The following is a 25,511-nucleotide window of genomic DNA, read 5'->3' as shown; positions in this document are numbered from 1 at the left end:
GCTAGTTTGAAGTATTAGGGGTCAGGAGATGCTGGCTTTAAAGGCAAGATTATCCCTCGGTTTACTTTGCGATTGCTGGGCCACATCGTTTAATCCCTTTACCCTCTTTACATTTGCCTGTCAGCGTTTAGAGGGATGTTGAAGTTCATTTTCCTGTAAATCGTTTCAACAAGGCACGTGTTTCGTAACAGTAACATCACACCCATAGGGATATTTGTAAGGGTTTTTTTCAGTCAGAAATAAAATTTTTGTCATCATTTACTGGTCCTTATGTCATTTTAAACTTGTACTTTTTCGCACTGTTCACAACACACTTTTTCATACAATTAATGTGGATTTGTGTAGTTCTGTCACGCTCCAAAAATGATAAGAAAAGCTCAATTATTATTATTTTCCAAGTCCTATAATGTCATACTATAGCTTTATGTAAGAAACGGAGTGAGATGTAATTAGCTTTTTACTAAAATTTCCCTTCTGCCAAAGCTCTCTTTTGTGTAAGTTCAATATACAGATATTCAGTTTTGGCAAATTGTGATCAGTTATGAGAGACATGATGTTGAGCTTCATTGACTTTAAACCTAATGTGCCATGTCGTGACATATTTGAATATATAAGTGAATTATTAAAGATTAAAATAAAGAGATGTCTTAAGATAAATGTTTGTATTTTCCTTGCACAAAGCTTCAGAAGGATGTTTTTATGGTGTTTTCATGTCATTTTTGACCTTGACAGCTTCTGGTCACCATGAAATAAAAATATAAATCATGATCAAGAGCAGCATGAACATTCTGCTAAACTTCTCTTTTTGTGCTATAAAACATCATACAGGTTTGAAACAACATGAGGGTGAGTAAATGATGGCATGTATAATATTTTAATGTCTGTTTCCAGAAAAGTTTTATATTTACAATATGATAAAGCTTCTGTAAAGATCCCTAAACAAAACATGCCGCACTTTTAAAACGGTCGCGTATGACGAGGAATGGTATCTGTTCACTGTAAGCCAGGCTAATGCTTTTGATTAAAATGGATAAAAGTCAATGCTTTGTCATGCCCCCTCATTAGAAGAATGGTGACATAAAAACATCCTTTCAACAAAAACACAGCTTCTATTCGTGATGGGGCATGGCTTGTTGAATTTCAGCATCCCAACAAAAGGCCATGTCTGTGTGTGGAGCTGCTGTACTCACAGCCACCTGGCTTCTCTCTCACTCTCTTTTGTATTTCAGGATTTATTCAACAAAACCCGAAAACTGGAGCGCTGCAAAAAGCTAAACTGACTTTTCAGGTTTTAATGGGAGAGTAAACAGCGGTACAAAGCATAAAATTAATTGATTGTTTAGCAACAAGGAGTCTGTGTTATCACGTTTCCCTGGTAACATGAAATTATTGTCTGGTTGCTTAGATGAATTGAAGCAAAACAGCCTTTAATTCATACCAACTCTATTATTATTTTTATTTTTTTCAGGCAGGAGAGAAAAAAATCAATTGAAAGGGACCCTTATGAGCAGCCAGAGCAGACTTATGATCAATAATTATTGTAAACAGGGATACAGTGTCTTGATTTGATGGCTTGGTGATTGACGTTCAAACACACCAAATGCTCATATTTATAGAAAAAATGCTCAGATGATGAACAGCAGTGCCAATATCTCAATTTTAGGCGGCGCTTAGGTCGCGGGGGCCATTTCGCGTTAGTTACATGCAACATAAACTCCAAAACAAAATGGAGGTTTTGGGTGAACGATTGGTCAAGGTCAATTAATAACACAAAAACATCCCGCTGTGAATTATTTCACTCATGGGTCCACCATCGCTGATGTCCGTTTAATGTCATACAGTAGTTTCACACAAATGTTCAATATATTGCCATTTCACCGAGCAAGGTCAACCAGTCGATGAGTGTTATTTTTATACTCTGACAGTGAAAAATCCAGTCTGGGTGTCAATCGCTCATTCAATAGATCTGCTTCCTTTTCTGTAAGTAAGCAAACCGAAACATACTGCTCATACTATTCATTGTGTTCCCTGTGGGTTGGCCTGTCAGATCGCACACAAACCCTCACATTTGTGCTGCTTTTTAAAGAGGAACAAACTAGGGGACCAAAAAAAAAAAAAAAAAAAAGAAACATCGAGAAGTTTTGAAGGGTCTGGGAGTGAGTACATTAGAGGAACCTATTCATTACTCCAGCCTGTGCCGGCTGACAGGCCCCTTCTACATTAATATCAATTATCGTCTGATAAATTGCGCAAAACGGTCGGCACTGCATCGGTTTTCATATATTTTAACCGCGCTGTCAAACCTACTAGTGTTGTATGTTCCTAACGCATCCTCAGATTTGCAGTTTGAGCTGAGAGCTGCCATTTTCAACACACAGTGTCATATTTCCTGGCTTTGCCCAAACCAGCTGTCAGCTATTGCAGGCTTAAACTCTTCACTTGTGTCTCAGGTTCTCTCGGGTCAAGACTAACAGCATGTTAGGCGAGTATACGTATACACACATTTCTCACACTTGGTAAATTCAGGCGTATTCCACATGCAGGCGGTTGTTTGATTAGCTCCACCCAAACATTTATGACCTTAAACTTTGTTTAAACAAAATGGTCTGTTCATCTCTCTTCCTGTCTTTTTTACCCCCCCACCCATGTTGCTCTTTTTCTCCTTATCCTCTCTCTGGGTAGTATTCAAAGACAGATATAGCAACAATCCTTATTGATCTAATCTGTTTACTGCATGCTATTTTCGACAGTCCCATCGAAAACTCCCTCCCTCCGCAAGCCCCACTGCCACCCACCGCTCTACCCCCGTTTGCCTGACCTACATGGCGGTCACATGGCCTGCTTCCCTGGCCCAGCATTTTATGGAAAATCAGCGGGTGAGATAAAGCTGTGAGGTTTTAAGTGTTATCCTCTCTATCCTCTCAAGATGGCTGGTGTTGAAAGAGGCACCACTGTCAAAAGTCAGGCCAATTTTGGGCCGCCTGTGACAGCTTTACTTCCACCACTGCCCTCCATTACAGTTTGATTGGATTTGCTTGGTTTCTGTTAAGGACTTTTACCTTCATGTCACTGTATGTCAGGTTAAAGATAGTTCACACCAAAATGACAGTTCTGTCATTATTTACTAACCCTCATGTTACTCCAAACCAGTGTGAGATGTTTTCAGTAAAGCCCTGATTGCCTTTTTCCCATGCAATTACAATGAACTGCACGGGAGCATTCAGGGTTTTTTTTTTTTAATAATGAAAATGTCATAAATATAGTCCATATAACTAATACACTAAATCCCAAAAAATTTTTTTATTGATAATCCTCCTTTACAAAAACTTGCTATCCACATTGAGGCGACAAATCAGTCTAACATGAATGAATCATTCACACCAAACTGAGTCAATTGATACATATTAAGGATTTATATCAAAAGAGAGATTCTTTCAGACATTGCTACTTTTCACATGAACATGCCAAGGAGATCTAGAGTAAAGACTTTCAGTGAATTACAATGTCTTTTTACAAATACTGTATGAACTACCATTCTGAAGTTTGAGGCTGGTACGATATTCTTTGTAAGAAGTCTCTTATGCTTACCTAGTCTGCATTTATTTAATCAACAATACAGTTTACAGCAGTTAAAATTTAAATAACTGATCCTTCCTAAATTATTTTATGTTGATTTAGCATTTAATCATTATCAATGTTGAAAACAGTTGTGCTGCTTAATATTTTTCTTGAAAACATGTTTTTAAAGGATTAATGAACACAAATTACAAAAAAAAAAAATCTATTTTAAAAACAAATCTTCTCATAAAAACACACATACGCATATATCTCAAACACACACACACACACACACACACACACACACAAACACACACACACACACATATGTGTATATATGTACTGTATATAGTTTGACAAATTGCATATTCCTCATTCACTCATTCATTTTATTAAAAAGAGCAGCCAGGGTTTCCTTTTTTTTTTTTTTTTTTTTTGAGAGAGAGAACTGTACCTTTAAAACTGTTCAATACTGCATTTCGGTAGTCTGTAGTGCTTTCCATCTAGTGTAGGTGGGCCGGCATTGGATGATCCCAGTGCCAAGCCAGTGGCTAAAATCCAGGCTAGAGCAGAGCAGCCAGTGCTGAGGGCTTGCTTTCGTGCGGTGACCGAGTCCCCTTCACACTGTTGTCTGCCTGTAAATTTTCTGCTGCCCTTGCTGTTCAGCCAATTACACCAAAAGAGCTTTAGTGATTTTTCCCCCCCTGCTTCTTGTCGGGATTTATATATTTATTTATTTTACAGATGAATGCAAAGCATCTCTGAAGGTTAAAAAAATGCTGAATTTCACTGTGCCTATAATATAAACTTTTTTTCGTCTCCTTAGCTCACAGTAGGACTGATCAATAGATGTCAGCTATGCTTGCTAGTTTCAACAAGCATTTGTGTTACATAAATCATCTCTACCATGCTTTTATTTTCAAATTTAGATTTATCCAACTTGTTGTGTTTCTTTAAAGCAGCAAATAAGTAATTTTATTACAAGCTAACCTGTGGTGTACAAATGAAATAAAACTGTCGAATAAAACACTAACATGCTGACAAAGTGTATGAAAGAAGATTAATATGTTTAGCAGAACTTTTGTGCCTGTTCATACAGCTTCTTTCAAACTTTGGAGGCTAGAGATTGTTAATGCATGTTTGTGGTCAGAATAAAAGGCTTGGATTGCTAAAAAATATGAACATTAGGGAAGTGGGAAAATGTATCACTGTAGTCTATTCCGCCTGGTGGAGTGACAGGCTTTCTACTGTAGCTCACACCTTTGCTGATCTCAGATCTGTCTGTCCAGCTGATGATGATAAGCTTTGTTCTTCTATTTCTGTCTCAGTCACACAGTTGCTCATAAGGGGCCTCTCATCTGAGGGAGGGTAGTGTTTAACTTCTTAAAAAGCCTTTTCTTTATGTGAACTGCTATGTTGGCACTGTTCCTTAAATAGAGCTTTACAGGCTCATTTCCTCCTGAACACATCTATTTGTAGATTGTTCTTTCTAATGCTGCAATGAAGTCAATAACGAACTGCCTTTTTAGTGGACTGCACTTTAACCTCTTCGATAGCTTATTTTCTTACTGTGTTCCTGGTCTAATTGTGAACAATTCATTGGTGCATGTTTTGTAATCCTTAATCAAAATTTTGGTCCACCTCTCAAACGACTTTCCTAATTCTTTAAAGTTTTCAAAAGTATACAGCGGAACAGAAAGAGTTTAATTTGGAAGGGTAAACAAGAAAATTACCCAGTGGGTTTGTAGTTGGCGTCCTTAAAGATTTATGCTACATTTTAAATTCAAATTTTCCTTGTCTCCATATTAGAAAAAGCAAGAGATGTAAAGTTAGATCAGTGTTGCATTTTTAATAATTGCATAGGAAGTAGCCAGGCAAACAACGGGGAAGAATAGAGAATAAACAGTGAGAAAACTGCAGCGTAGAAAAACACGTAACTAGCTGCGGACGGCACTCGGGGTGTTAGCACAGGTTTGCGGTAAGTCGTTCCGAGGCTAACTCAGGTCTGGACTGGGTGCTGAGAGCTCCACACCATCTGCATTTTGCTGTTAACGTGCCTTCACATCCGTGGGAGGATTAGTGGAAAATCCCCAGGTTTTTTTCAACCAGTTGACAAATATCAGATTTGTCTCTAAAAATTAGCTCCATCCATATCGCCCACCATATGACACACAAAAAAGATTAGCTTTAATACCCAGCCAGCTTGAGTGTGGAAAAAAGCAGATTAAAGTTTCAGTTTAGTAATATTTACCGAGCCTCTTCTATCGGATCCCGGCTCTGCATCGGGCAGAGTCTTCCAGAAGCTGCACTCCCCCACACCCACTCTCTCTCAGAGGCAAGATGTTTGTCTAGCAACAATTAATGCCAATATTTATCTAATTCATCATTGCCCAATCCAGTGCCTGAAGGTTGTCTTTTTAGGATATGGCTTTTAAACAAACACAGGGAGCAGTTAAAGAGCGTTAAGTGAATAAAGACAGCAGGTGTCCTTTCAGATGGAGCTTTGTAGTCCTCCCAGGCTGCTGTGCTGTTGTTTTAGCCACCCATTGGCGTGGAGTAGGGGGTGGCTGGGAAACGGGCCTAGTAGGTGACCCGAGACCCCTCTACTGTCCCATTGTGAGCACTTTTGTGGAAAGGTAGCAGCAGCGTTTGATGTCACTTTAAAAGAGTCAGTCCTACGCATCACGGCATGGCATGCCAAAACCCGTTCTTCCGTAAGTCCGACGCAAATTTACTGTTTATGAATTTGTGTCATGATATACAGAGCTTTCAGTGGGTAAACATAATTTAAGCGGCGCATTTCAAATCACCTAGAAAAACAGCCTTTATCACGTATTCTAGCAAAAAGAATTATAGCAAGGAAACAAATTGATGCCCAATGAGGCAAGTTGCGAGGATATTGGTTGCGCACGCATGATTGAACCCCAGCAGCTGTCATCGTTAGCAGGTACGGTGGATTTGAGCGAATTCCGCAAGCATTTGCTCAGTCAATATGTTTCCCTCTGCCATTTAATTATCGTTCTCGTGATCGAGGCGTCTAGGGGGAGAGCAGGGCTCAGATCCACCTGCACACAGGATGCTGGCTCGCTGCTCTCTTCCTGGACCACCTCCATACCCAGAGGTTGACTCCTCAATGCAGGAGCCCATAAATGAAATTAAAGTGTCAATTAGTCAATTATGGCGTAATAACTCGGAGGGCAGACGTTTAGAAGCAGAGCGTACCTCAGCTAAGTTAATTTCCTCTGGTCCAGGAGTCCTTCGTCCTGGCTGCACGTCACTCTTCCACCCAGAGCCGCTGAATAAGGCCTCTGCTCGGTTAATTTTATTTTCCATCGGGTATCTTTTTTGGATCGGCAATTTCCTCTGCTGGTTTTATTTTGAGTCGCGTTCATTTATTTACATTTATGTTCCTGCCCCCTCTGATGTAGGATGTACTTTTTTCTTCCCCAATTTGGCTTTAGAGACTTTTATAATTTAGTAATTAAAATCTTTGATAGGCTTTTGAAATTGCATCAAATTGAATTTAATGGGGAGATGAATTTCAATTTTATTTGATTACCAGGACCCCTGGCATAGGTATTTATGGAAAAAACTCTACAAAAATATGCTGTGTGGGCTAAGATGGCATAATAAAATTAGAGGTAATCAGATTTCTCTGTCGTGAATTTCGCTCTAATTTCACTATAATTTTCCATTAGATAGCTAGTTTACAAATATTTGCTCATCTGCGATGGGAGAAGCTATCTGTCTAAAATGATTATGGTCAGGGCCTTCAGAAATGTGGCCCTTTCTCTCATTCCCTTTTAAAACCAGATTGCGAGAGGCTGAAATTAGGAAGATTACATTATGACTGTCTGCATCCGGGAGAGATACTGAAATGTAATGATGGCAGGCAGGGGATGAAAGCTGCGTCAAGACAAATGTTTAGACTTTTAAGTAATGTTTTTTAAGTGAACTGGACGTTTCAGTCTACCACTAGATAGACGTGCACCTTTCTTTGCTCCAGGAACATTTTTAACCTCTCCCCCCCAGGCACATTTTCATTTGTTTGCAAAATGATGATAGGCTAATTTAATAAAGATATTTTCATTATAAAGATCACTGCCACAAGTCGGCCAATTAGTTTATGATAAGTAACTTCTGACCGCTCCTTTTCTGAGATACGCTCACTTTTTGGTATGCAATACACTTGCCCCGGGAAAAATAAATATATAATGCTATCCAAAATAGACGTGAGGGGGAATAATATCCAACATCACAGGCTTCGTTAGAACAATACAAGGGCAAATGCTTTCGCAGGCCTTCTTTTCAAGCCACTGCACTAGACTCCAGATTTGTCATATTCAATTTCCTGTCAATTTCACAATTGAGATTTGAGAGGGGAAAAAACTCCATTTTAAATCTCTGTGGGAAAGCTTCTTTTTCAGGCCAGAGAGATGATGATGGTGGTGGTGGTGGTGGTGGTGATGCTCCCTTTTCTGCCTTTTTTTGTTTCGTTTTCTTTTTTGTGACGCCCTCCACCTCACAGTTGTCCACTCAGTCTGTGTGCCGTCCCACTGGCTGAGACAGCGAGAGGGTTCAAACACAATCTAACTCCCAGCAAAGGTCAGTTTTCCCACTCTGCATGGCCCCGGGCCCTAGGCACAAAAGCCCCTCAATTCACATCTTTCAACTGGGCGCTGGCTTTTGTCCCGGTGGAGCGAGGCGCTTGGAGCGGGCGGCCATCAGACCAGCCCCTCCTGGAGTGCGCGGTCAGGGGCAGCTAAACGTCTGGCCCCTGCATCCCTTTGACGGATGCAGCCCTGCCATGTCACAGTCCCCCCTCCCGCTCACCCGCATGCCCTGAGCATACCATCATAATGGGCCACATCAAACGCCATTCAGCTCTTCTCTGAGAAACAGAATTGGCAGCGAAAAGAAAGATGATCTGTGACCGCTGGCCGTTCGCTACTGTACAAAGCATTCCGCCGGATCGGTGCGCGCTCTATGCGCGTCTTGTTATGGTGTCAGCCAGCACTTTGAATGTGCTCGACACGTGTTGCTGTACTAATTCCAAAACGGCACGGCACGGCTGCTGATGTTTTGCATGTTTTGGGTTTTCTACGGATCGTCTTGAAGATATCTGATGACTGACTGCGCTGGCTCTTCCCTTCTGGATTGTTGAGTTTAAGGTGGGAACATCTTGCCATTGTTGCTTTATGAGTCATCCGCATAATCACTAAATCAACCAAAACCTGTTTTATGCTCACAAATGAGATGTAACAGTTAGCAAACAGGAACTAGATTGACTCATTTCTCACACTTATGAGACAGTACCCAGAATATGCATTTCCCCATTTATTGGCCTTATTTATCAGTGCTTTCAAGAAATTAAGCTCTTTTTGTTTTGGCCAAAACTTGGCACTTCCTGCCTGGTGTTTACTCATATCATTTGCGGTTCAAGTTGCAAATGAAAATATTTCCAAAAGTCGACTGTGTTTAGAAAATATGCTGAAAATATGCTGTCCGGGTGCACTTTTGCATGCCGCAGCGGAAGAAACTGCCAGGCAAATAAGGGCTTTGTCTTATAAAGTATTCATTGTCACCTGGTAACGGCTGCCGTTTATCATTTCACCTGAAATTACAATGAAAACTGATACCTTATCAGACGGACAAGCACATAGAGAGCAGGCAAAGATGAATGAAGAAGAGAAGGAGGGAAAAAGGGAGGGAGAAGAAGGGAACGGGGGATGGGACATGTAGGTTTTTCTCTTTTTTTCCCTTCCTTGTAATATACAACCAACTGTTCCGAGGATAAGGTTACTTCACCATGTAAGCACTGTTCAATACTGATGTCTGTTTTTTTTTATTATGAGGAAACTTTAAAATATGCAATAAAATGTAACTGACACTAACCTTTTTAGTTTTACCCGTGAATTTGCTGGTATTCTTTTTTTTTTTTTTTTTTTTTTGCAATATTCCGCAAACTTCCTGTTTTCAGAAAACAACACTCATAAAATGAACTGCGATAGTCAAATGCACAGTAGGCCAGAGAGGGTCTTTCCCACAACGTGAGATAAACAAAAACCAGAACACTTTGTTCATTTTAAAACGGGCGTGCTGTTATCATCAGAATCGCATGCAAAAATGTCCGACTGATATATCTAATGAGCTTGATATTTTCTCTGAGCCTTTGAGTTTTCCCTCCCTCCTCATTTTCATGGAATCGTGGAAGGCTCCTCCCTGAGAGACTTGAAAGGCTAGAAGAGTCCAAAGATGGGAAGGCCAGCCCACTAAGGGGAGGAAAAAAGTGTGCTCAGGTTCCTCCACTGCTGTAATTTCCTATCTGCCTATTCAGACATCGCCAACTGCTTGGTGTGTGTGCGTGTGTACAGGAGCAGAACCGTAGACTGAGAGAGGGAGAGAGAGAGAGAGAGAAAGGCAGGAGGAGCAGTCGAGGAAGGGGCCGGCTCTGTATTCTCTCACCTACCCCCCGTCAAACCACAGGAGGGAGGGGCCAAGCCAAGCTGCCAATCAACCTCACTCGTGGCAGCCGGCATTATCTCTGCTACAAACTATTGACAGATTACATGTCAAGGAGTTTAGTACATGATTGAGAGCAAAAAAGGCGTTTATTGTCAACTTCTTTCAGTTTTCCTTTTCTCACAGACCAGCTTACATCTGATGATTTTCAAACAGAGTTGAGTAATATTATGAAAGTTACATGCTTGACAGGATTTAACTTCGACTACCCTGAATATGGTAAGTGACCCTCCTCTTTAACCTTTCTCTCTGTGTGTGTGTGTGTCCATAAGTGAGTGTTTTAATATAAAATATGTCTTGAACAGGGAAGTTGTTTTAAGTGCCGCATAACGTCGCTGTGAGTTTACTCTACCTTTATTTATAACTGTGCGACAAGCCCTGAGAGATGGCAGTGTTTAATATGATCACTCTGTCCCTGAGTCCTGTGTTTTCTTTTCTTACTTTACTCGTGCCTCTCAGGAGGGGAAGAATTTAAGTAGACTACTTTCATTTTAAACCTGGAAGTAGTCAAGTTTATTTGTTATTTAGACACAGTGTATCAGTCTTACCTACAGGCATTCGGCGATTGAAACTCATATATCTGTGTTTATTAAAACAGTCTTGTTTGTCTGAGTTCAGGGAATTTTTTGTTGTTGTTGTTGTTGTTGTTGATGCTGATATAACTTTATGGAAGCACCGATGTGGCATAAACATACATAGGCATGTAAAAATATTAGTGAAGTGACTGGTGTGGCCTAGGGGTTTGTTGCCAAGGGGACTGAGTAAACAAAATGCTGTAGTAACGTTGTTGTGACACATGTAAGGGCACACAGAACAAATGATATCTCTTTCCGTTTTCCTTGTTCCTCCGTTTAGGGATATTATGAAATTGATATCAGTCATACTGTCCCATCCTATTTCCTAATTTCACCACCAAATAATCCGGCTTTTGGAGATATTATTATTATTATAAAATCAGAAATGGCAATATGTTCCTGAAATAAATACTGCTGTTCTAGCATAGTTAGTTTGTAATGTGTGGTTTGAGTTTGTTGGATTTCTATTTCAGTTTAGTCTTAAATAGAGCTCCTGGAAAATTAAACTTATTTGTTTTTGTAATAGTTTTAATTTAGGCCAGAATTATAGTGTTTATTCACACACTTGTTTGATTGGCTTTCGATGTGTTTCACTCGAAGCTGTTTAGGTAGAGTTTTAGATGTCACTTATTTTTTTTTAGATGTGACTCTTATTTGATTATACATTGTAGTGTGTAACTGCTGTATGTTTATTTATAGACATAAAAAATATATATTTTATATTAAAGTAAAAACATATTTTTTCATGTTCCAAAATGTTTCTTTTTTAGTTTTGTAATAGGACTGGTTGTTTTACTAGTCAAAAACCACAATTAATTTTTTAACTTGGAAAATAAATACACACATACATCAGTGGATTTTTCCAGTGCCAAAAGTAGGTTATGACATAACTCAAAAATTCTATCAATAATTTTAGCGAGTTTTTTGATGCGATATCTTCATGTCTTGTTGCCCTCAGGCAAGAAACATTTTTTTTTTCTTGACACTAATGAACATTGTTTGTTCTAAATGATAAATGGGGAAAGATGAAATTAAACTAAGTGAAAATAAATGCCATTGTGGGTTCTTTTAAAGAGCATCTCTTGAACTTTTTTAAAATGGGCTTCAGATTAGTTACGTCATATTTATCAGAAACATCTTTTTAACAGGATTACAATTTGCTTTCTGTTTTATTCTTATTCTAAATGGGACACTCCCAAGATTTTTATTTGTTTATTTATTTTTTTAATCGTTGTCGTTTTGCTGCATACCCTCTGTTCAGATGACTGGAGTTATTTTATTACTCCTTTTTTTTTTCTCCTGTGTGAGCAAAAGCAGTTTTAGCCTCTGTCCACTCTGAGCACCTTTACCACTCATCTGCAAAATAGGATCAAATCAGGAGGAAAAAACAACCCAAGGTCTGCAGCCCTCAATAACCTTTATCACAATTTAGCAACAACCAAATCAATTTGATGTCTTAAACAATAAAAAGGCTGTTGCTGTCCTAATTCTGCAGCTCTTCGGATGACAGTAAATTTACATTTTTTAATTAAACTAGCTGGAATTTTTATGAGGGGGCTGGGCTATGCTAATGGGAATGTTGTGTGCCGCAGATTAACAGAGTTTTGAAGTACATTTGGAAGGGGGGACATTAAAGGGGGAGAGGATGCTAGGCATCACATTTAACCCCTTTTATGCTTATTTTTCCTGAGGGACCCCTGGCACACCCGACCGCTGAGAGCGGCAAACGCGTTCTTTAGTGAAGGGGTGATCAGTGTTACCATGTCAACTCATGCATATTCTTTAAATTATAATCTATAATTGATGACACGCACAGATGTCACCGAAGAAAGGTGAGCTCCTTTTAGAAGGACATCCGAAATGCATTTTGTACATTGTACATTTTGAGTCATTTGAAACTAAATGTTTTTTTTTTTTCATTAAAATATGGCAAAATTACATTTGCTAAATTATTTATATGTAGCGGTATTTATTTAAATGTGGTATTCATATAGCTAATACATTTTATTTTTATTTTTTTTTACAAAAAATGCTTTTTTTTCTCAATTTAATTATCAAAGTTTATATATATACTGTATTAATAGTGTAGTTTATTATTTACAATAATCAGCACATTTTACTGTAGATTTAACTGCTATCATAAATGTAGTTGTATTTACTTGTTTCATTCGATATATTTCTGTGAAGGAGAAAAGCTAGCAAAGACAGAGAGAGGGCGACTGAGTCTAGCTTGAGTTTTCTGATCAGTCACTGGCTCCCCACCATCAAAATGAACTTTGTCATCCTAATACCCCAACAGTCCCCGAGCTCACAGTCGGGCAAACGATAACGGAGGCTAGTACAGGAATGGATCAATCTCTAGGCATGTGAACGTGATGCTTATGAGGTCTCTCTTCTCCTCTCCTCTCCTCCTGTGCATTCATGCAGACACCAGACCCTAATTAAAACTTCAAAACCTTTCTGTCACTTATACACAGTAATGGTCTAATTGATACTGTGCTAGAAAAGATTGTGGAATAATGCATAGTTTTATGTGCTTAAAATATGCAGCTTTTGTAATTGTATAATTTAGCTGTATAGTATATCAAAATTGTTATGTAATATATTAAATAGTATATTAAATAAAAACAATTTATTTAAATAGGATAATACTAGATTTCTGTATTAATGTAAACAAATACATCGCAGTATTATGTCTTTGTGAATATTGATGTAATGATACAATTTCCAAAAATGTATTTTCCTGGCTGTAAGCAAATCCAGCTATGAACCTAAAGTTCAGGTGAGTTGTGGTGTCATTTTCAGTAAAACAAAAGTCAACTGTACAAAGAGAGAAAAAAAGAAATTACTATCAAGGTACTGGTGCTTTACAGGGCTTGTGGTTTAAGTTTTGCATCTCGCAAAAAAAAAAAAAAAAGCTTCTCATAGTGCTGCTATCTTGAGCTATCTACCTCACCTTTTGCAACAAATGTGCCACACGATTGAGAATTTTATGATCCATTTTCTCCCCCTCGGTGCAGACACAACATGGAGTTTTCTTGTTTTGGCACATATGGTTAGAAAAGTGGTGGAAAGATCTTTCTCTGCGCGCAGGGCCTCGCAGAATGGCTTCATTTCACGTTTATGATCTTCCACATGAAATTCTAATTTCATGCAAAGTGGGGGAGACAAATAATCTGCGGCAGCTGATACGGCATATAAGAGGGGAAAAGAAGAATATGAAGAAGCAATTAGCACAGTGTGGAAGACTTTAGTCTGTTTGTCTGAAAGCTTGAGCTCCAATGGCCTCGAATGAAATTTGCATGCTCCGCTTATCGGCGCTCCCTTATTATGCTGTCTGAAAGGAAGATTAAGCCGGTACAAAAAATGTGGCGACTAATCCTTTTAAATGTGGCAGGGGTCTTTAAGGTGTGAACAACCCTGTAGGCAGGTTTCAGGCAGGGTTGTTAGAGAGGCTACCGCAAGCCGCTCTTGACGGCTGAGTGCAGCTATGACGAGTTCCTTTAGTCTGGCAGGAGCGGAGAACGGCAGCTGGATTGCAGTTAAGGGACCGATTGGCCCGAGCTGATGGATGGTTTGTCTGTGCACTAGCAGTCTTTAGCTCCTTATCTCGGACCCAAACACACAGGTCACATGGGGTGGGGCTGGCGATAAGATTAGAGTGTTGCTTTTCTGGTGGTCTTATGTCAAATCTCTACGCCGTGTGCATGTTGCATTCATCTCTTGAAGTTTATCGTGTGGAATTAGCAAGTTCCCTCTCATCTACTCAGTCATGAAAATATTCACGTATTTGCTTTTTTTTTTCTTGAAAGACAATCCTCACTTTTTTTTATTCTTCCAATGATAACCAAGGGAAATTAATGTCTTCCCTGTTGCCTTTTTCCTCTGAGATTGTTTGCATTAGAGAGCCACAGAGCTGATATCCTGTCCTCTCTGGTAATTGACTGCAAACAGGGGTGCTTGCGTTCGAAGCCTCCCCTGCCGTGAATCCTCTGGTTGTGTGTGCTTTTGCCTGTGACATTCTATTCACTTGGGTCAGTAGCAGGCAGCAGCAGCAATAATTACAGTCTGTACATGATAAATCTGAAGCCCAGCTGTTGCGTTCTGTCACAGCCTACACACTAAACCGGGCGGAGAGAGAGAACAAGAGAGAGCAAAAGGGGGCTCAGGAGTTTGCTGTTTGACTGAATTTTTTTTTTTTTAAAACTCTGTAACTTGATAGGATTACATGGTTCTTGGACCCACACCTGTTAAGAGGCTGTTAACAGAGCAGTTGGCGGTCTCATGGTTAGAGCTTAGAGCTTTTTTAGACTCTTCTGTGTGACCACTTTTGGGGATTTCTGCCTTTTCAAGAGGAGTTTTGGGACTCGTGGCTGTTCTGTCCTGGCCCCAGACTTTTGTTAAGACCAAAAGGGGGAGGCTAAGATGTCTCTTTAGTCTGGGTTCTAGTTCATACCCTTGGTCTGTATGAGAAACCGACTGCCTGCTTTAAAACATTGGAACCGTCTGGATGACAGGTGTGGATTTGGCATCATTAAATTGCTTCAGCTTGAATTCTAACAAGACATACAGCTAATGAAAAAAATGTTTGCTTCAAATTTTATTTGACGTATTATTTAATCATTAATTTTCACTTTTCTTTCTTTCTCTTTTTATTTTGATGAAAAAGAAAAAATGTTTAATTTTAATGTTAATACTTTTATAAATATTTTATTAATATTTTACACTCACTTCAAATTGTCTGAATGACTTTGCCTTGGACAACAAAATATTAAATTGAATCTTGTGCATTTTAAATATGCATACGTACATACTTATCAAAGCACTGAAAAAGTGGATTTATTTTATAGATGGAATAATCACTCTTTTTATGTGAAATGAATGGGCCTATTAGGTTTCAAATGATAAAACTATATTGTTTATATATTGGAAATTTGTTCACAAATAAAGTATATGTACACTTTCTATGTCTATAATTAATGTGATGAACTACACTTGTGGTTACTTTGCTAGGAAACCTGTGTGATCTTGAGCGGAACTGACTTCATACATTGACTTAAAAATCACCTTGACATCAGATGGTTAAAAGTGATTCCAAAAATGTTTCAGAAAATTGAAGTTAGTTTAAAGAAAATCTCTAGCATCATTTCTTTGCAAATTCCAATTTGTTATCTAATGCAATGCCATTCACACATTTTAAGTGTCAAAAAGGGTCCAAACACTTTTTTTGCAGTCACTGTTTATTTTTGGAACTACCAACTTACGAAATGAGTCAAACCCCGTGCAAGCTATGTGGCAAACAAGCCACCTGACACCAGGCTTGTGTGCTATTATTTGTGCAATTTTATGTCCATCTATTCATACACACTGAGTAATGAATGAAAGGGCATGTTGGGTTGTTGAAAGCAGCCTTCATTAAATAGTGTTCCAGCATGATTTAGATATTTTCCAGCACTGCGCAGACCACGACAAATGCCATGTTATGGCTTGCACAACCAGCAGAAATAGAATGAAAATACCTGTTCAAGTCTGCCCGGAGTTTTTTTGTAACTTCTTTTTTTCCTTTATACCTTACATTATGCAATCTGTGGTGTAGATCACAGATATGTGAGGATTGTGTGAAAGCATAAGGCAGATAGAGGAGGTATAGAGAATGCTAAAGGCTTGTATATTTTGCCTGTGCGCTGCTATCCTTGAATACCATATTTGGATTTTGTTAGTCTCACTTACTGAGCCCAGACCCTTTTAGAGGGGTTCCAACACCTGTCCTGCCTATTGTGCCGGAATTTTCTATATTTGGCTTATAGTCAGACTCATTGGTTGTTACAAAGGGGCAACATTTGTCAAAGTCGAGAGTGAGAGAGAGACATTACCTTCTGTAGTGATTTGGAAGGCTTTAAAAAGGGGCCAGGAATAATTAAATAAATAAATAAATGAATAAAAAATGTCTTTGTGATACAGAAATCTGCAAAAAATATTTTTTTGTTTATATAATTTATTTAAATACATAGATTGCTTTTTTTATCTATAGTTTTACAACATGTCTCTATAACTGTATTTTTGCAACTAACAGTAATCTTATCTTAGAATGAATGGGAGAAATTTTAATAATCGTAATTCAGATGGATTTGATTGTCTTGATAAGTAATCAGAGTATCATGATAAATAAGGGAACATTATGACTTTAAAACAGCCGAGCACTGATTGTTCTGAAAGCGTCATGTCCATTGGACGCCCATCTGAGCTTCTCTACAGAGTGAAATAACCTGCATGGCCCTTAATTGTTTGGAAATATTGGAGGCCCCTTTTCACCTGCGTGTGCGCTCCCCTCTCCCCTGATTCATTTCAGAGACCGTCCTCGGCTGCTGGAAAATGGCGTTAATTTATTACCTGTTTGACTCTCCAGCCTTATTACTGTAGCCCCTTAATGTTCTCCGTAACCGTGGAAACCAGATGAATAAACGTCCACAAAAGAAAATGAGATGATTAAACAGGTCATCCTTGCAAAACAAATTCGCTTGGTCGAGCGCAATTTGTGTACCAAGCGCCTGTCTTAACAGTTTGCTAACAAGGGGATTGTTTGCAAGGGTAACGGGAAGAGAGAAAAACTAGGAAATAATGATAAATTAGCTCTGAACATGAAATAATCTGTTTAGAAAAAAAGATAAAATATTATACTTGGGGAAAAAAAAGCAACTTAATTGTAATGCATCAGCTTAAAAGCCTGTGTGTGTGTGTGTGTGTGTGTGTGTGTGTGTGTGTGTGTGTGTGTGTGTGTGTGTGAATCTCTATGAGTTAGTCTGTCTTTGACATCTTTTTGCCCGTAGAAGGAATGTGTTTAATGTTCACAAACATGCACATTTGGCTCAAGCACACACATTACAAATCCTGCAGTATTTGAGTGGTTATCTCCTATTTAAGGTATAGACTATACATTCTGGGAGGTATGTGGATAGTACATGAAGACGGGTACAAGATTCATGTCCTAACGGACTGTCTCATATGGAACACCTCCTGGCTCCGTCTTCGGACCCTTTAAGTTTTAATGTTTCTCCTCCACCCTTCCTCGCTTCCTTTTCTCCCATAGTGGACTTGTTTTGACCCCTTTTATGCATATTTAACATGCAATATTTCATCTCACTATGATAGTTTGGTCGCTCTCATCCCTGTAAATAAGAGACTAGCCTTTGCCGATTTAGATATGTAAAGATAGGGCAGAATCCCAGGCCTGAATTAAAGCTGTGTCTGTGTTGGCAGCGAGACCGCTAATGACAAACGGTGGCCATGCCGTGGTGATGTTGTTTATGGAAGTACGCCACTCAAGGGTGTTGGCTGTTTACACTGAAGCACCAATTTCCCTCATTCTTAAAAAATATGCCCTCCCCCAATCGTCTGTTGCATTTAATTCCCCCCTTCTGAGTCAAGGGGGTGTGGGTTGGTACTGGATTTGATTCTTTCGGGGCGAGAGCGTGGCACATTTTGAGAGAGTGCTGCTGCCCCAGCACTGGGGTGTGTGTGGCAGAAACTGAAAAGCACTCGTGCATTATTGATGTTTTAATTTGTGCAAATGCCCGAGTCTTTGTTAAGTGATTATAGAGCTGTAGAGATAAGAGACAGGTACTTTGGGCAGAAACAAGAGCTGGTGCCCACTTTGTTGGCCTAGTTTAGGTGCATTTCTCGGCAAGGTTCAGTGCAAAAATGTCAACGTGTCAAAGATAAAAAAAAAGGGGAAAAAAATAACCTGTTGATCTTTTGTACTTTTTTCTCAACTACACCTCTCCCATTTATGGTACAGTTTTATAGGTCTTTTACATCCCTTATCAAAAATTATTTTATGTAAATATAATAGAACTGACCTGAAAAGCCCCATAAGCAAATATTGTGTGTGTCACGCCAGCAGCTGACCTTGGGAAAGAATGCAAAGTTATAATACCTCACGCTAGAACAACAAACCCATAAAATAATGCTACACAAAGTGAGCTGGTTTAGGTAAATAGGAGTGAAGGACTTCGCTTTTTTCAAACCTTGATTAACAGGAACATGAGATCATAAAGTTTTCCATGACGTGTCTCATTGCTGTTGTAACTGGCAGACGGTTTGTGCTGGCTCTATCATTGCTGTGCACAAATAGAGTGAATCAACAGGAAAAGTGAAATATTGTAATTATGCTGTCATGCAAAGCACATGCACAAGTGCAAAGTTGCTTTTTCAAATGAGAATTATCACATCGTCAATAATGCTGGAGGGAGTTCATGTATTATTGCTGTTTGTGTTTTCAGAAAAGGTGTGTGTGCCTGTGAAAGAACAGAGCGATAGAAAGTCCATAGTTATTGTAGACTGTCATTAAATGCATTTAAATATTTAAATTGCCCTTTTAAAAGAAGGTATAATGTCTTAGATATTTCAAGCATTGCAAATATTTTAAGAGTCTGAGTCTACTGTTCTGCACATACATTTACTTCTATAAACTTCTATTGTTCTAAATTTCTGTTGTAACTATTATTACTAAAGCTTGCAATATAAATACTGTATGCACTATAGTATGCACTATATGTATATTAAAATTATTAATTATATTCATAATTTAATTTTATCATTTTATATTACATTATCATCGTATGCGTGTGTTTGCGTGATGGTTTTGTCAGTTTTAACTAACTTCTGTTTTCGCTGATGTCATATATAGCACATTTAAAGCATGTTCCCCACATACAGCCTGTCATCCTGTGGAAATGAATCAATGTGCAGTTTGCTCTCAACGGCCACAGCATGAATGAGGCAGAGAGAAACAAGCGCATGGCTGAAAGCTCTCGCAGCTTTAACAGTGAGCCTGTCTTTCATCCTGACCCACACACTCTGACACTCTTATAGACACAGCGCTGGTGGCTACTTCCACTCACCGCGCTGGAAAGACACTCGCCACGTCCCATTTGCACTGAAATCCGCATTAAACCTGTCTCATGAGGCTACTGGCTTAGTATGGGAAATGAAAAGGTATGATGTCTCAGGTGGGACGAGAGAAGGGAAGATGTTAGTTCTGAAATTTAGGGTTTCAGTTCGGTCTGTAATCTGACCCTACTTGAAAACAGAACGAAATGTCCTTCGAACTTAATAGGTACTTGAACCAATAGGGATGAAATGAGTGCGCCGTAATAGACTTTGTGATATTTGAAAGCGGTATTTTGCAGAAGTAAAAGAAATCTCCCCTCCCCGGGGTGAAAGCTGAGCCCGCACAGGAAAGTGAGCCTCTATTTTAACGTGTTTCTCTGTGACAGATGACATTTAGCCCATCTATTGGATCACATGTCTCACATTATCTCTTATTTCACTAAACCCAGGCTTAATTAATAATTGATGCAAATGATATAATACTGTGCCGCTGACAGAGAAGAGATACATCAAGAATTATCCACAAATTTGAATTTATTCCATGATTTTGGTTAAGAAATATAGACTGGGTTCATACTAAATTAGCACAATAGAAAAATGCTGTTTTTATGTAGAATATTTTGCATTTACATATAAGTTTTGGCCACATTCTCTGTACATGTTTGGTGGAAACTTGATTCACTTCTGGTAAGCGGGCTCTGTATATTCTCAGCCTGAAATGTATACTGTATGTGGTGTGCATGTTGAGGCAGTAAAGGTTTTATTTGATTCCTGTGCACCTAGAATGTTCTGCACTTTCTCACTGGCTCACAAAGAGCAGCTATGTGCTGTAATTAACACTTCGGGAGACTTATATCACTTTGTCTCTATTTTGTAATCAGCAAAGGTTTTCTCAGGTGAAAATACTGACATATCCCAATAATTAGAGACTGAAGTACACTTTTTATGATGTGCATATTTCCCAACCAGGAACTGGGCAAGAGAGGGCTAAAGAGAGAGAAAAAATAGAGAGAAAACAGCTCACATGTTTTGGCAAGTTGTTTTACATATCAACAATTTTTCTGCCTCCTGTGCGCTTGGAAATTTGTTCTCTGTCAGTAGTGAGCCGGCATACAGAAGATGCATTAAAAGTGCCATAACTCGCATAACCCGGCCGGGCTAAAATCAATTGGAATGGATAGTTAAGCTGGCGCTAAAAATCAATGAGCAATTCATGTCCTTGATCATACTGTGTCATTTCTCTCAATGTTAGAGCTCAAAGCTTAGCAGAGCATGACCAGCCCATCCCTTTGCACATTACAATACATATATATCCATATTTCTTTATTTGTGTTCTACATTTCTGCATTTTTCACAAGCCAAGTGCATGGTTGTGCTGGCCTCTGCCACGCGTAAGAAGAATATCCAGAGTAAGAGAAATCTTATCTGGACAATCTGGGCTGAACTGGATGAGTTGCTATCTCAATCAAACACTTAAAAATAGCTGAGGGTCAAATTTCAATGATCATAGTCTTCTTGGCCTCTCAAAATGTTGCAATCAATTTGCATGGCATACCGAGCAATGGGAAGGCTACCCGTCCACAGGTCCCGTAATGGAGGGCTGGGGGCAGGGACATGGCCAGACAGATTTGGAAGATGAAAAGTCAGTTTTTCAAAATAGTAATTTTGTCCTTATTAATGCCATTAGTGTAACAGTCAGCATGCATCAAATCAAAGGAAGAGAGGAGTAGCTCAGTCCCCTGTCTCGGCACTGTGACGGGACTGTGTCGAGAGTGATTTGGGCATTTTGTGTTGATGAGTGTGGGTTTATTCTCTCCAGTCTTCACTAAACAATGCCGTACAGCTTTTGGATATTTATTTATTTTTGCCCGGTAAAGACTCAAACACTAACGTCATATGTTCGATTCCTAGAGTAGAAAGACTGAAATATTATTTATAATACTGAGTATTTTCATGTAAAACAATAATCTTTGTTTTATTTACAATTTACAAAAAAAAAAAAAAAAAAAAAAAAAAAAAAAAAAAAATATATATATATATATATATATATATATATATATATATATGTATGTACATATATATATATATTCATTGTTTGTCCACCTACATGCGCCATAAAAATATTCTAAAACTAAGCAATTTTTTTTTTCTCTGGTTGACTGAACGTGAAATAATCTGAGATTACAGCACAAAATGATATCATTCACATCATCAGTTGTGTAATTATCATGCAAGAACGAGTACAAAATGAAGGGACGCGAATGGACACAGTCATCCACAACGGGTATGTGCTGCTGTTAATAAAGCAGGCCTGTTATTGAACACAGTTGTGATAAAAGATGACTACAAATGACATTTCTGAGTGCAAGACCCGATGGAATCGATGTCTGTTAACAGGCTTGTGTCCACACGCTCATTTGAGAGAGAAACCTTAAAGTCACCTCCTCCCGTTGGCATTTGGCATGTGGCTACAGATATTTTTCACCTCCTCCTTTTCTGTTGGTATAATTTGTTATGTGTTTGTGTAGCCTTTCAGAGAGCAGTTGTTTGGCACAACAGGTGTGGCTCTTGTGCCTTTTTTCTGACTAATGTTGCAAAGGGCACTCAGTCGTAGGGTGAATGCTTCGGATTTAAAGCAAGGGCCTTCAAACCAGTTGTCTTCTGTGATAGAAAAAGCTGGTGAGTTGAGTACACATGGGCAGTTGGCTCCCAGAGGTGAGATGTACTGGAGCAGCTGGGACTTTTTTTTCCCCTTGTTTCCAATAAAGCATAAATGAATGTTTGTGGCAACTGAGGCGGTGCAGTGCACATGCCAGAACGGAGTGGTGCAGTTGTGTCTTCTAGAAGGGCCAGAGAACTTGCCAGGCTCTCATAAAACAAATTGCTGTGATATTCCTTATTCTTAGTGGTATAAACATATCCTTTTAAAATCCATATAAATAGCCATTTTACTTTAAATGTAAACAGGACATTCTATGAATAAAAAATGTTGATTTTGTCCATTGAGAAGTGATTGTATGATGGAAAGTGGGTGTAATACATCCCTAGTGGCCTTAGTGATATCATGTAAGGAAGTCGTTTCCAAGTTAGTTTTGATTTCTTTACAGTAACATGCACACATTTTTAATTTACAAAAACTGTAATTAAAATATATTGTCATTTCATTTTGCGTTCATATTATTGAAGTTTTTGACTCTTTATGTGTAACTCCAGTAGGTTAAGTACAAATTCCTGTGTTTCTTTTTGGAAAGCACCTCTTAGTAGTTTCATATTTGCTTCCCCGCTGTCCCTCTCTTGCTTTCTGTCTCTTTTTCTCTCACTCACCACCTCTCTCACTCTCTCTCTCTCTCAATCCATCTGCATCATGTCGATCTGTCAGGCTGCCAGTGTCTGTTCCAATTAGATTCCACTTAATACACGTAACCTCGATTAACACGCAATCAAGCTCAGATAAATCACATCCTTTAAGTCTCCCCCTCCGCCTCAGTACCGTTGCTGTGCATCACCCTATTTTCTCTGCAAGCACATACACTGTTTCAGATTCTATAAAGCCAATTTGAAACTAGCATCTTAGAAACCTTTTTCGAGTTAGCTTTCTGAAAGTATATGTCTCAGTTAGCTCGAATATTTATCTTTCAGGGTAATACATTTTCAGTTTCAGGTTCAAAAGCTGATTGACGTGAGGTGCATACGAACAGAAAATCTTTGGAGAATTATGTATGTGCGAGTTGATAATTCATACCGTTTATGGCAAGAAAAAAAGAATTCATATCAAACAAAAGAAACGCATTAAACAAAACAACCTAAGGCAACAGAAAGGCCTGCACAGCATTCTGGAGTCTCGCTTTATTAATCACACTAAAAGTGCTAACATTGACATGTTTAACAGATTAGAGTTTTAATAACAGGCCGGGTTAAAGTGCTGGCGCATCGGAGAAGATATCCTGTCTGAAGTGAGCAGCCCAAGTGCCTTGCGCTTCCCCTCCCTCGACCGCCCGGCTCTTGCCGATGATAAACAGGGGCCGGGTGGAGGCCTGCCCCTGTGGGGGCGAGCTGGAGGATTAGGACCTCACCTCCACATCACATACTGCTGAAGAGCGTCTCATTATTAACTTACACTACAAGGAGCCGCTGCCCTCGACCCAGCAGACTCACAACTCAGGCCGTAGCCCCTGAATGTAGTGAGATTATCGACGTATACATATAAATACCTGACTAGTTTCGTAGAGGTGCCACACTGAAGCAGCGATTCCTTTCTCTAGGTTTAGTTGGACAATGGCTGCTGGCCTGCACTGGGTAAATAGAGCCGGGATTTAAAATAAATTAAGCTATGAGAAAGGCTCAGGTTGATCCTTTTCTTATCTCTAGTGCTGAGTTGTCAGCTCCAAGCCTTTTATGGGACTTTGTTAAAGCCCATGTGCACAAGAACAGGGACAAGAGCCTAAGATTCAGCATTCCTGGATTAGCATTCAGAAAAACAAGCTGTTTGTAAAAGGTAAACATGTCAAAGTTGTATGATTGTTCAAAGAAAATCTGACAAATACATTCAGTAAGCAATAAAGCAGCCCATTTCTTAATAGAAAAAGCCCTGTCCCTTTAAAAAAAAGAAAGAAAAAAAAGAAACTAGTTTTCCCTCAAAGTTCAGATCATCTTTTTTCCCCCTCCCCGTTCCCAGAGAGAAATAGGGAATAACGCTGATGAGTTTTAGCAGCTTCAGCCAGGCGATGGGCGAATATAATAAGTGTTTTCGCAGACGTCACCCGTGATTATCTCATTGAGGCATTTTGGGTGAATGTGGTGGATTTAGAGGCTCCTCTATTGTGCTGACATCATCACTCTTTAACAAGCTACATTAAATCACGGCTAAAATCATCCGAAACTCTTCCGAACAATGAGTGTCTGGGAAATTTAAAGGGAAAGCCTGGGGTTTAATTTAATTTTTTTTTTGTAGTATAGCATGTCATACATTGTAAAATGAGGGAATTGGGGCAAATTCGCTTCATTAAATAATTGGATAAAGGGAAAACACTGTTTTTCTATGTATGTTCAGTCAGATGAACAATGAGGGGACAGTTCTCCAGTTCATTGTTTATGTTTCTGTCTTTATGCTGTTTTGTGCGTGTAATGAATGTGCCTTTGTGCTGTTATTTTGCAGCGTGTGGTGTCACTGCATGATTTGAATGTAATCATATTTTATAATCTTTCTTTGGAATAACAATTATTTCTCAACACGCTACGTTCCACAATCTTTAGAACAATTGAACAACAGAAATTTGTTCAGCTGCCATATCTGTTTTGTTTTTTAGCACCAATTTTTTTAGGAACATGATTTTTATTTTGAAAAACGTTTTAACTTATAACTTTTTTATTTATTTAATATTTATATATCATAATTATGCATGTAGATTTGCATGAGTGGAGAGGAAATCCAGTGACAGACGGACAGGTTATTTAGCTCCACTAAAGTGGACTGGTGTTCTATGATCAGGGCACTGCTTCCACTTGCTGTTCCGCTGGTACGAGCAACCCATCGTTAAGGAGGAGCGCAGGAAAGCGGAAGCAGCGGAGGTGCTGAGGAGCTGTTTAAAGAGGCTCAGCGTGGGCAGCATGGAGCGAAGTGACACAATTAGCTAAGCCCAAGTGAGCAGGGCTGGTAAAGAAGCACTGCTGGCACTCTGAAGGATGCAGAACTGCTGCTCAACACCAGCCAGCTAACAGAGACCCAGTGCCCCCCTCCTTCAGGGTCTGCCTCCATCACTGTCTCCTGATGTTGTAAATGAAAAGTTTAAAAAATGTCGTTTTTATGCTTATTTATGAGCAAAACGGGATCTTTAATGAGGAAAAATGCTGATTTTTATCCATCTGGAATTTATTATTAATTATGATTACAAATTTTTTAAAACAAAATTTCACATTAAATGTGAATTTGGAAATTCGTCTTATAATATTTATCCCAAAATTGGTAGA

General features: G+C 39.0%; 1 protein-coding gene across 2 annotated transcripts in view; it reads left to right on the top strand.

The window, feature by feature from the left end:
- Positions 1-9,386: 9,386 nt before the first annotated feature.
- Positions 9,387-25,511, top strand: part of casz1 (castor zinc finger 1) — an 80,110-nt gene continuing 63,985 nt past the window's right edge. The window contains exon 1 of one of the 2 annotated variants that reach the window (XM_042750493.1): positions 9,387-10,299. In XM_042750493.1, coding sequence (XP_042606427.1) covers positions 10,251-10,299 — 49 coding nt within the window. In that variant the 5' untranslated portion in view covers positions 9,387-10,250. Of the gene's footprint in view, positions 10,300-12,681; positions 15,173-25,511 lie in introns of those variants that run through there. The other variant, XM_042750494.1, reaches the window with a different exon arrangement.

This window comes from Cyprinus carpio, chromosome B23 (assembly GCF_018340385.1).
Source record: "Cyprinus carpio isolate SPL01 chromosome B23, ASM1834038v1, whole genome shotgun sequence".
Taxonomy (NCBI): Eukaryota; Metazoa; Chordata; class Actinopteri; order Cypriniformes; family Cyprinidae; genus Cyprinus; species Cyprinus carpio.
The sequence above is the reverse complement of the archived record's forward strand: the minus strand, read 5'-3'. Positions and strand labels throughout refer to the sequence as shown.